Source organism: Mauremys mutica, chromosome 11 (genome assembly GCF_020497125.1).
Source record: "Mauremys mutica isolate MM-2020 ecotype Southern chromosome 11, ASM2049712v1, whole genome shotgun sequence".
Lineage (NCBI taxonomy): Eukaryota > Metazoa > Chordata > Testudines > Geoemydidae > Mauremys > Mauremys mutica.
Genome location: NC_059082.1, coordinates 43,346,776 through 43,359,592, shown reverse-complemented (window position 1 = coordinate 43,359,592; position 12,817 = coordinate 43,346,776). Strand labels below are relative to the sequence as shown.

General features: G+C 49.5%; 1 protein-coding gene and 1 non-coding gene across 2 annotated transcripts in view; both read right to left on the bottom strand.

Annotated features, from left to right (window-relative positions):
- Positions 1-607: 607 nt before the first annotated feature.
- BBS4 (Bardet-Biedl syndrome 4) overlaps positions 608-12,817 on the bottom strand; it is an 89,124-nt gene continuing 76,914 nt past the window's right edge. The window contains exons 14-16 of the mRNA XM_044980066.1: positions 8,528-8,669; positions 7,231-7,441; positions 608-3,969 (exon numbers count right to left, since the gene is read on the bottom strand). Coding sequence (XP_044836001.1) covers positions 3,818-3,969; positions 7,231-7,441; positions 8,528-8,669 — 505 coding nt within the window. The 3' untranslated portion in view covers positions 608-3,817. The remainder of the gene's footprint in view (positions 3,970-7,230; positions 7,442-8,527; positions 8,670-12,817) is intronic.
- LOC123344770 lies at positions 8,923-9,080 on the bottom strand. Its single transcript, XR_006572651.1, has one exon. It is a non-coding gene; the product is annotated as a U1 spliceosomal RNA (small nuclear RNA).

The following is a 12,817-nucleotide window of genomic DNA, read 5'->3' as shown; positions in this document are numbered from 1 at the left end:
CCTGTTGTAAAAGTATCAGATGACCTTAGCATCCAGGAGCCTAAAAAAGGGGCTACACTCTTCTGGCGACAGGGCAAGTAGGTTATAGCTCATTAAGTATCTCCTCTGTTCTGAAGATCAAGGTTTGTGGCTCATGAGCCACACCACATTGTGAAATTGTCAGTAGGAAAGCTGCTGCTTGAATCAATTAAGTGTAGCAAATGTATTTCATAACCTGCTAGAAACAGCCCTCACTGTCCTTTCCCCACCCCTTTCCTTCCTCTGCTTCCACAGCCACGGTTCAGAGTAAGATTAACAGTTCAACCAACAGTTCACTCCATGGAGACTAGTATTTGGGGCAGGGGGAGAAGCCTCAGTCTTCCTGTTTCAGTGGATCACCTTCCCATGGGTATAGGCAGTCACCATTCCATGGTCTGGTCACCTATTTTATGTACAAACACAAGTGGCTGTCCCCTCCCTAGTCTGAAAGGGGTTTTAATGTAAGGTACAAAGCAGTACCTCAACAAGAGGGATTAAAGCAACTTTGTTTTGCTTATAAGTCTTCCTCTGCCCACTTTTAACTGTATTGCACCTAAATGCTGAAGAAACTGCACAGAGAAGTTTGAAGGGGGGCTGCTGATGCTGAAGCAAATTGTGTTTATTAAAAAAAAAATTCTCTCCATACTTTAGAAGTGAAGAGCAGTCCTTGGCCAGCTTTGTGCTCTTCCAGTAAAAATCAATCCTCTCACATGCACCCCATGGAAATTGCAGTAACATTCAGCATGACTATTTCAATATAAAACTGCACCTAACATGATACCTAAATCATAACTGATCATTCTAGTAAGTTGCTTCCCATTTCACCTACCGTTTGTCTTGTATACTTAAATTATAAGCTCTCCAGGGAAAGAACTCTGTTTTGTATAGCACCTAGCCCCGGGGGGCCTTGATCCACATGGATGCCTCTAGCAGCTGCTGTAATACAAAATAACTGCAACACCGGTTAAATGGGTTGTGAAGAAGTCAAACCTAGTTTAAACAGGGCACTTTGGTTACAAATCAAAAATTGTGAACGGTTGCTGTTCATTTAGTGTGTTTAATAGACAAGATCTCATCAGCCATGTCAGTTAAACCCCCAAAATACATTAACTTTGGTTCCTGACTGCGTTTTAATAACCTTAAAATTGCATTAGTGTCATTTTGCACAATAGTAGCTAATTGGAATGTACAACGGGGGGCTGTGGTTATTCCCAGAACCTGGCCCACGTTGCACCAGGCATTCGGTGACTAAACTAAGGATCCGGTAACCTTAATTGCCCTCTCTTGTACACTCTGATTAGTTACTGTTGATTATGCAAAATAACACTGATGCAACTTGAAGGTCATTATCCCATAATACAGCTAGAATAGGACTTGTAAATGATGCCTAGGCTAGGCCTTTCAGAGGTCTGAGCACCTGATACACTGACAGCAGTGGAAGCTGTAGGTACAGAAAACCTGTGAAACACACTGTTTAGGTTCCTATCAAGGGTTCCTTGCACAAGTTATTAATTCAGTGGCCTAAGGTGTGTTAGGGGCTTGAACTGAGATTAGACTGATCGCAATCACTGTGGGGCAAGACAGACAAGGGCTACACCATCCTGACATTTTATGTAGATGGCAGTGGTTCTGTTTTATGTTGAAAACACAGCTTTTTTTGGCTGGAGTGTTCTGTGGAACTGAGGGCAGCTAAGAGATACAAACTGTTAGTGGGTGAAGGGCAGAGAAACTGGCCTAACCTTTAGTTTAACTAGTCTCTTAACTCAGAAGGAAAACAGCCTCGGATGGCTCCATTCAGGTGTGAGGTGCTTAGCCTAGCGGCAGCTGCTGGAAAAAAGTCTCCTCTGCCAGGCTGGGGTAAAGTTGACAATAGCTACGTTGTTCAAAAGGTGAGAGCTATCTTAGCAAAAGGAAACTTTAAATGACTGAACTGGTATAACTAGCAGCAAGTTATGAAATGCAAAGCCTAGACTCTGCTCTTACCCGTGTGGGGAAGGGAGCACATTGAGGATCTTGCTGTGTTGTCATTGCCAAATCATCTTCCTCAGTCAGGTTGTCCCAGCAACAGCCCTGGCTCAGGCTAACTATGCTACTTTCTTGAGCACTAGTGATTACCACAAAGGGCTGTATTTGAGAAGCCCTTAATATGGTCCCCTCCTCTCCATCACTTCTGGAGAACAAGACAGCCCCAGTGTACAGGTGCTTTGGGTTACCACCATTTCTTTAGTGGTAATAATCTTCCCCTCCCAGCACGTGTGGGGCTGAATGGACTGAAGTTTAAAAAACAAACAAGGTGCCAGTTTTCCCTTGTAGGCTGCAGTCGAGTCTGGAAAGGGTTGGAATTGATGGAACTGTAGAGACGGTCACTACCCAGGTTGTCCAACCTCAATGGCTTTAATAAAATTAGACCCAGTTAGTGTCAACAGGAGGGAGGAAGGGGATCAGAAGGTAAGTAACCCTAAGGAAACAGGCTAATTCTCAGTTCCAACACAGCCTCGTGCCTGCTACCTCCCAGCTTTCCTGAGGCCATGAGTCTATGTTTCAGGAAGAGAATTCTCTACAGGTGTAAGTTCCCCAGGGATGCTGGAAAAGGCAGAAATAAAGGAGCCACTCTTTCCAGTTCTGTTTGGCTCTGTCAGCCCGTCCCTTGTCACTTAGTGACTGTGGGAATGGAATTGGTTCCAGCCTGTCACCACCAGAACAAACAGGAGAGCTGGACATTGAAGGTAAATTACTCCACACTCTTTAAAACTCCCACCAAACTGAGGCAGCGTGTTAGTGGGTTATCAAAGTGCCCCCTGCCTGCCGTAACTCTGCTCTGCCAGCAAGAGACTTACACTGTGGATGAAAGTCCAATCTCCTTTCATTTGCTACTGGCTGAAGGGTGAGTCTATTACAGAGAAGTTTGCTCCCTCCCAGTCCCTGTCACCTCTACCTTGCAGGACTGACAGCACTGCGAACAGCTCTGAGGGAGGGAGCTCCTCTCCCAATGTGAGCTAGCTGCCTGAGGAAAGGGGGCTGGAAATGCTTTCCCCAGGTTTTTGGACAACCCCGACAGAGGCTGGGCTTTGGTAAACAGGCATGCAGGTTGCACACATCTCCCTCTGAGCAATGCAGAGTAGCCTCTCACATTATCATCAATGAGCATAGCCTGAACTGGTGCCCCTCCTCCAGGCCTGCGTTCAGGGTTGTTTCACTCCTTGGACTGATCTGGCTTCCACTCACTTCTGTTAATTTTTCTAGCTTCTCCCCTCCTCCAGTTCTTCCACTGACCTTACTACAGGGGGCTGGTAGAGCTTCCTCTGAGCCAGCGAAAAGGCTCACTTGCTAAAGGGACATGATGGTCTCTGGGCTCTAACTAGAGAGCTGGTCCAAGCTACTGCTTTAAAAGCTGTGCAGTCACTGTAGTTGGCCCTTGCTAAACCATCCTGCTGACTCAGCCCATCTCAGTGATTCAGCACTTATGTGCAATGCTACAGCAGCCCCACCCTCAAGGAAGGAGATTGCACCTCAGTTACCTCATGCAGTCCTACAGCAGCACTAGTGGGCAGCTTATCAGAACCTCTTCTGGGTGCCATGGAGCAAAGAATCACTGAGACAAGGATGAGGCCAGGTGCTAATGTCACTGTATCAGCATCCAGCTGCATTTTGCCTAAGCTCACAGTATGGTGAAGTCACTGCAGGCCATGCTGAGGGCAGCTGCCTTCCTCACTGCTTGAGTTAAGGGGTGGCAGTGAAGATTTTGCTCCCAACAGCCCAGCAGGCCCCACGCCTGCCCAGCCCATCCAGTGCTGCTGTTCTATTCTGTGGTCGGCCTGCTTTTGCGCTTCTCTTTTCTCCGTTCTTGGGGCTCTGTAAGGAGTGTGGTCTCTTCGGGGCCTGTTTCTGAGCCCGGTTCAGGTTCCAGAGGCATCGATGGGGGCTTTGCAAGGGGAGCCGATGCTCCAGCACCTGATGATACAACACAGGGTTACAGCCAGAGTCCCATACACTCCTCTTTATGCCACAGGAAACAGCATCTAATTGTTAAAGCAAAAGGCCGTGCCTGTGCAGTGACCTAGGCATGTTGTATGAATTTGGATGGATTATATGGGCTAAAGGCATTAACACAGCCCAGTCACTGTCCAACACTAACCAGTGTTAAACAAGGCTTGGTTTGACAGTCTCTTTGATGGTACCACAGATGGCAACAACTGTCCTTTTCGGGAACAGAGCAGAAGTTAGTTGAGGTGAGCTGAAGCTCTTGTTATTGCTACTGTTGGTAAAGTCCTCTCATCCTTGGTGGTGGCTGGGATTCAGCTGGAGCTGGCAGAGGTGGTGATATTGTCTGGGTCCCTCTCTCTGGCCTCGTCTGGACACCTCTCAGGAGCAGGATGAAGAAGGCCTGGGGTCCCATGATGGAGCTTCCTCCAATAGCCTCTGATTGTTCTTCCCTGCTTCTTTTTGTTCCTTCATACTTTTCCCACAAAATATTTCTTTTACGGACTCAGAAAGGGAGTGGTGGGTGGAATACCCCAGCCCAGCCCCACATTATTCTGTCCACCAGTTAGGCCTAGTATCCGACACATTCATTAATTTCCAGCTCTGCATCTTCTGTTCTTAACAAGCACCATTTCAACAGTAAGTGGGGAAGGAGCTGTAAGGGGAGTGAGGGCAAAGTGGTGCTGGATTAGAGTGAGTGTGGGAGGCATGGGGGGAGTAGGAAAGGCCAGAGGCAATGCATGGAGTGGTCACATCCCCCTCCACCCCTAAATGTTACATGTCACCTCTTGTGTGTTCTCTTCCTTCTTCATGTTATTTCTTCTCTTTCCTATCCCTCTCCTTTTCCCTTCTGTCAAACAAGAGTTTGGCCTAGCTGGCCAAGACTGCATATTCTGCAATACTGCTGTGAGCCTATGCCCAGAGAGGAAATGAAAAGCAATACCTTGAAGAGCCCGAGGCTGGTACAAGTTTGCCAGGTATCAGAGTGGCTGACGGGACCATGTGCTGGGCCTGTGTTTTTCCAGCAGTGAGTTTGCAAGTGAAAGTCAACACTAGAGACAGAAGCTGCATTTTTATCTGTGCTGCTCTTTTCTCTCCCCTTTTGTCGGCGTTTGTCCTATTTTGTCTTCTTAGGAAATGGGGTCAGACTTTAACAACAACAGCAGCTCCAGCCCAGCTCAACTAACTTCTCTTTTCTCTCCAAAGGACAGTTATTACCATGTTAATAACTCTTCTAAAAATGCTCTCCAGCTAAAGGGAAAGGGCTGTTGTTAAAATGAAAGCCTTGTTTAATGCTTTACATTTCAAAGGCTATAACTGTTTTTCCTTCTTTTTCTGTATCTTTACTGAAAGGTTACAAAGGCATTCAATGGTGTGTTTGCCATGGTACTGGGCAGGCTGAGGTCTCTGTGTGTTAAACACTGAACCATGTTTAACGCTGTTTCATATTAGACAGTTTCAGAGTCAAGTTCACACCTTTGACTTTTTGGGACCTGTGACCAGGCGGACTGGGCCCTGAGGCCCCCTGCTGGAGGCTTTGTGGGCCTGCCCCCCAGAAAAGAGCAATAGAAAGGTCCTCCAAGCTGCCTAGAACGGCAGTGGGCTGGATAGATCAGTCCGCTGACAGGGACTGGGGGAGACAGGGTGACCAGACAGCAAATGTGAAAAATCGGGACGGGGGTGGGGGGGGGTAATTGGAGCCTATATAAGAAAAAGACCCAAAAAATGGGACTGTCCCTATAAAATCGGGACATCTAGTCACCCTAGGGGGAGAAGAAGGAGCTGGTTGCTGGGACTCAACTAAGATGGGCCATGGGGAAGTGGCCCAGGGAAATGTAGAGCATTAATTACTAAAGAGACGCAGCATGAAGCTGCTATACTTAAAAGGTTCCCTGGGTTGGAACCCAGAGCAATGCGTGGGACTGGGAAGGGAGGGAATTAGAACTGGGGCACCCCATGGAAGCGGGCTGCACTGGGACTGACTCAGCAGGGAGCTGTGGTCAGCAAACTGAGCCCAAGGTGGGTGGCTCAGGAGGAAGCTGGGGTCACTGAGGACTCAAGTACAGGCAAAGAGTCCCCAGGGAAGAAGCTCTTGGGGCACTGCTTAGTTCCAGAGTAGGAGCCTTGCAACCTAGCCGGACCAAGCAAGGATGCTGTGATGGGCCCTGCTGGACTGGTTAAAGACTGAGCCCAGGCAGGGCTGCAGAAGACGACACACCAACTGAGGGTACCACAATGGGCCCTGCTGGACTGTTTTAGAAGACTGTGCCCAGGGAGGGCTGCAGGACACTGGGAACATTTTGGATTGTGTACCCCGGGAGGGGTTTGTTTGTTGCACACATGGACAGAGTGTGACTTGGCCAGAGGGCTGAGTCACCAAAGACTTGCCTGAGAAGCGCAGTGGCCAACAGGGGGCACTGTGAGCAGAGGAAATTGAGGACACTGCAGGTGCACACACACTCGACCAGGGGTGCTTGTGAGAGGTGAGTGTATTCTGTTACAGGACCATCTGTTCCATCCACATTAACACAACGCGCCCCAACAGCTTCATAGAATCATAGAATATCAGGGTTGGAAGGGACCTCAGGAGGTCATCTAGTCCAACCCCCTGCTCAACAAGGAGTAGTCTGTCTCGCTATTGCCCATTGACTGATGATGATTTTATTCCATTTTCTATCTGCAGTAGGATGGAACTCACTAAAAGGGAGGGGTCTGGCTGCTGCTTGAGTTACCTGGAACAGCCCAGTGTTTGTTTTGTGAATGAGAGGATGGCCCCCCTCCATCTTCTCCCCTCTACCAGGAGCCTGCCTCCTCCAATCTCAGCCATTTGTTTTCTAATGAATGAAGACAAGGGATTCCACTGTTGACATCACCTCCATCCCAGAGCCAAGGGAGGAAACTGATTTCATGGTAACACACTCACCAGCATGGCTGGGACAGGAAGAGAAACTGTTTGATTTCAGCAACCTCATAGGAGCACTACGCTATAATGCAATGCGCATACTCCATAGGGAGAACACTTTTGTTCCACACACACTTAACTCATGGAGTTGGGCTTGTCACATGCCAAGTTCTTGTGCCTACATGTGAGACATGTAAGTGTCTTGCTAACTATACTCCATATCCCAGGGTACAGGGAGTGGGACAGATATGCCCACTTGGCAGTGAATACTTCCTCTAATCCCAACACCCTCTCCTCTCATGCCATACAGAGATGCAAAAGAGACCTACCTGTAGAAAGCTGCATAGTCTTCCCATACCCAGCTGCTGAAGACATGGCCTGACCCAGGGCTTGGTTAGAGCCCAGAGGTTGCTGAGTGCTAGAGGGTTTGCTAGAAGTAGCGGCTCGCTGCTTTGATTTGGAATCTTTGACGGGTTTAGTCCACACCAGACTCTCCCCCGCCTGCAGGGCAGCTCCCACCTTCTGAGCCACATCCACCATCTGCTCATGCAACAGAAAGAAAGAAAGAAGAAAATCACCATCAGGAACACTTTTGGCAGGAGCCAGGGCAGCAGCGCCTGTTCAAGCGGGGACCACTATGCCTCAGCTTCCAACTGTGGGTTTTAGCAGCAGCTTCACTCTAGAGCTGGGCTTACAGCAAGGGCCGTGACCAGCTTGGAGGGAACGTGGCACACAGTGTAAGGGTTTCCCATCAGGAAATGGCAACTCACAGTGGCCTCCACTCTGGTCGTAGGCGGCGGAAGTGGTGCCCCTCGCTGAAAGTGCATTCTTTTTCAAGAAAGGCAGGCTGTGCAATACATTACAGCTTGACACTCAGCCCTGAGAAACCTAGGTGAGGAGGAGCTGATTGTGAAGGTTTCAGATGAGGTCACTGACTTCTTCCCCAAATCTCACACACTCAGAGGATGGGAGATGGAAGGAGACACTGCATTTTGTTTCTTACCAGGAGCTATGAGCTCAGATTCCAGTATCACAATACACTGCACAGAGTTACACGTAACTGGCTAGCGCAGCCACAGTGCTGTAGAGAAGCACAGCTCTGACAATCCACTTGCTTCCGAAAGAATCCTGACTTTTTGTTCACAGATTGAAAAGCCTATTTTAATAGCAGAGATGAAGCAAGTAGCTTTCACTGGACACCTGGTCCAGCTAGGTGTGTCTAGATAACTGACCCATTCTCTATTAACTTGACTCTGGTCCCAAAAGGCAGAGAGACCCTCCTGCTCACTGGATACCACTCAGGGCTTGTTTATGTGGTGGGTTAACATGCTGTACAGAGGCGTGATTTCCAAAGAGCACTGAAAGATTCACATTAATTGGGCCATGCAGACCCTCCTGAGGCACAGTGAAGGTTCCCTAATGGTTCTGACCCAGCTAGGGTGCACTTCAGAACCTTTAGGGACCCTTCAGTGTGCCCCAGCAGGGTCTACTAAGACCAATTAATGCACCACACATCAGTGCACTCCAGAAATCCCCCCATCCCCGTATCCCACCATGCGGACAAGTCCTCTTACAGAACAGGATCACCAGCTATTTGCTTCCAGCTGGCTGTTCTTATTAACATACCTCAGGATCAAAGTCGAGAGTGCTGTTCTCCTTCAGGGCATTGACTTTCTTCTCCATCTCGTGGTATTGGCATAGTGCTCCCTTCTTATCCCCCTGGTTGTAGAGCAGCACAGCGTAATTCAGATTGACCAGGGGATTGCACCTGGAGCAGATATACCACAGGATCAGTAACATACACTGCCAAGAGTAACATTCTTAAATCTCAGGTGAGAACCTATCCTGATACTAGCACTGTGCTGAGCTGGCTACATCCGGCAAAGCTGGAGATCCCACGCTACACAGACTACTAAACCAAACAGCCTCCAGGTGCTCCGCATGTAACCATGGCAACCTTCCTGGGAAGCAAGTGCTCAGAGCAATGCAGTGAGATTGCTCTAGTGTTACCGTTAAGTTTTTTTGAGTGCGAACGCAGTCCCCCACTACCACAAATTATGCAGTCGAGTTTCCCGCATTTGGGGAAATCGCAGGGGTCAGCACACCCGCAGTGCAATGGATGAGCCAGTTATTCAGCTGTTTCTAGTTGAAGCCCCTGGTTTCTGCTGCTCCTAACCTTTCAGGCTGACATGTTCCATGCTTGATCTCTGCTGGAAAGCAAGTTGTTTTTGAAAGACCGAGCACATTTGGTTCAGCAATTCTGAAGTAGGAAAAATAATACACTTTCCTCACCCACAAAAAAACTGTGCAACATTTGGGACCAGCTCTACAGGCAAAACGGTTGGGGCTGTCACTTACAGTGGGGTGCAGGAATGGCCCCAATGAGACGGTGTGCATGAGTGTGTTCTGGCTAAGTGCGGGTTTGCTGCAGAGCTCCTAGAGAACACCGGGGCAGGATGAGCTTCTCTGCTTCTTGGCAGGTGTGTAGCTATGGAGGCAGCTGGGGAAGCCTGGCTGACAGGGAACCCATGAACACAAACTGGGTTTGTGCGCACAGTTGTATACAACTTGCTCCAAAATGGCAGCAGGCACTCCCAGTTTGGTGGGGAAATTTGTGCTCAGTGAACTTTGTGCACTGAGGGAGTGAAGTATTCCACACAAACCTGGTTTCAATGTTAATGGCTCCTCCGACTGCTTAGCCTCTTGCTAAAGTCTCTCTCTTCAAGCTAAACCTGGGTGGTCAAGTGTCTTTGTACCCAAGGACTGTCCAAGGACCACTGGAGGGGAGCCCCACTGTTGCATTCCTTAGCAGATCTGCAGTTGGAGTAAGTGCCTGTAAGTGGTACTTTGAGCTGCACTGTGCGGCACCTTTGTACAAATTTCCTCCTTGTCTCCCATCTCCTGCCCCTGGGGGAGCTGGGTGAATTGGCAGCTGCGAAGTCAGGCTGCTTGTCAACAGGAGGAGGTAGGAAGCATCCTATGGACCCCTCATCTGAGCACCCGCAAATCTTAAAGTGCACAGTGGTTCAGGGGGTCTTTACATTGTGCTGGGAGAGCCCTGCTCTGATCCATATAAGGCTTCCGCTGCTCTGAAGATTTGCAGAAGGGCTCTCTCCTCACAACTGTGGGACAAGACAAGCTGGTGGCATGAGGCCACACAGTTCCAGGTTCTGGAACTGACACATGCCACTGACAGTGTTTGACAAGCCAGCAGAGCCTCAGGATGCTGAACAAAGCTCTCACATCCTTTTTTCTCCATCTTCCTTCCCTTCCACCCAAAAAGTCTGTAAGAAGTTCCATACAAGGACAATGTTAAAAATGTGTCAAAGATTAACTTTGCTCCTTTATGTGTATACAGTCTAAGAGAAACAATTGGTGGTCCTGTAACTGAGGACTGTCTTAATGCGTGTGCACAAAGAGGCACTGTCACTGTGGCATTGCTCGATGTCAGAGTGCTGTGCGGTGCGGTCCTACCACTCGGGATGCAATGCTGAGTGTATTTCAGAAACGCAGTTTGGCTCCCAGAATTCTCATTCTCCAAAACTTCCAGGGTCTTAGTTAACGCACAGTAACCCCACGCAGTAGCTTTCCCTCTGGCAGTCCCTGCAGTGCTCTGACAGCGCCAGTTGTGTGGGCAAGCTAAACGAGCGAAACAGTTGACTCCCTCTGCTCTCTGTTGGTTTATGGACATCAGTGGCCAGGTCCCCTTTCTTCCTTGAATAGCTAACATGGCTTACATTCTAACCGAGAGTCCCACATTTTGCCTGCATTGACAACTCACTAGGAGTCTGAACTCGGCACAATCTTTGTAGAAAACAGAGCAAAGTGTGTCTGCCTCCTCGTGGATACAAACAGGTGATCCACTGAGACAACAGGTCCCAGCAGGCAATGCTCTGTCTTGATCCAAGTGGCCTGATGCTTGCAGTTCATTCTGACTTGCAGGCTGAGAGGTAGAGGGCCATGGGCTGTGTTTGGCCAGGCCCTCTATAGAATCAGAATCACTTTCCAAGGGGAGGGAGACTAATAAGTGAGTGGATTAAAGGCACAATTTATAGTTGTACTTCTCCCCCAGGGAGGATGACCTTGCATGTAAGAGCAAGGATGAAGCATCTGCATCTATCGCAACACATGCAGAGCAAGTGGGCCGTGCTTCTGAACGTTCATCAATAAAGTTGCATGAGGGGGCTGACACCCGGTCCCGGTGTGAAAAGAGGCTGTTGGTGCTGGCAAAGGAGACCAGCACCTTTACTCTCTCCTACAAGACAGAGGCCATGCTCTTTGTGAAAGGTTCGAGTGCTGGAGACTGAAGCTTTGCAGACATTGATAAGCAGCAAATCAGACTGTATGCAGACCATGACCAGTGTTCCCTCTAATTTTTCCCACCCATGTGTAGAATAAATTTTGTTATGTGACACATCACCTTCCTATTGGTGCACATAACAAAATTCATGTAGTGGAATGGGGCCAAGGGGTTCAGAGTGTGGGAGGGGGCTCAGGGTGGGGGCAGAGGGTTGGAGTGCAGAGTATGGGTTGGGGTGTGTGAGGGCTCTGGCTGGGGTTGTGGGCTCTGGGGTGGGGCCGGGGATGAGGGGCTCAGCGCTGGGGCAGAGGTGTGGGGCTGAGAGCGTGGGCTCTGGGGTGGGGCTGGGGATGAGGGGTTTGGGGTGCACTAGGGCTCCCCGGGGCTACGGTGGAGAGGGAGGACTCCCCACCCCGGCTCTGTCTCCCCGCAGCAGCACCTGGGCTCGGGAGGAGAGGCAGATCCAGGCCGGGTCAGGGCTGGGGGAGGGGCACCTCTCCCCCGGCCGTGGCAGGTCCGGGGCCGGGCTGGGGCGCCTGTCCCCCGGCCGGGGCGCCTTCCCCCCCGGCGCGGCAGGTCTGGGGCTGGGCTGGGTCGGGGCCAGGGCATATGTCCCCCGGCCGCGGCAGGTCTGGGGCTGGGCTGGGTCAGGGAAGGGGGAGGGGCTCCGCAGCAGGTCTGGGGCTTGAGGAGAGGCATCTCTCCCTGCCGCAGCCCTGAGCGTCAGCATGTCGTATAATAGGCAGCTGCCCAGCTCAGCAGAAATTTAGGCCATGACTGTGGGTCACGAGTAAGCAGTGCAACAATGCCGTAACCAAGGAAACTGTTAAAAAAGTGATCTGATTGCGTTTAAAGCCCTAGCTTATTAATTTCTGTCAACACAGAAGCTATTTCTTAAGAACTGATCCCACATCTAAAAACCTCACTGCCTCTGTCAGAGCCCAGGAAACAGATACACCATGGAGAACAACCTTTAAGCAAAAAACACTGGGGTGGGGGTAGGCGAGAGCTGATTTAGATGAGCTGTCCCCAAAGAGCAGAGAGACAATCATTATTTAAGGAAGCAATGGGAGAAAGGAGACCTGTATATTAGCCACTGCCAGAAAGAGGAGACATCTTTTATAAAGACACTCACAAGCTCCTTTTCTTTCCAGACCTCAGTCTGGCACCCAGGGCAAATATCATGCTGCTGCTGCTATAAAAATTATTTATGGAGATGGAAACAGAAACTGTAGTCATCTCCCCAGACAAACGGCGTGAGATATGCCAGAAGAGAATATCCGTGGGAATGGGATAACTGGAGAGAGTACAAGGGATGTCCACTGAACAAAACACAGAGATCCAAGGCTTAAACAGCCTGAGTTTGTCTCCAAGCAATTAATGGCCGTTGGCTTTAATGTCAGCTTTTATGCGGTTTTGTTTTTCTGCTAATTCTACATGGCTGCGGCATCATGAGAGTGCCAGGTAGTTAGGCAGCGTTTGTAAAGCTGAATTCTTTGATCTACCCACAAAAAACACACTACCAAGCAGCCAGAATGTGCTCCTTAACTCATCTGATCCCCTGACAAAACACAGAGGGGCTTAGATTCTGAAAGCTGGAAGAAAGATAAAGGACT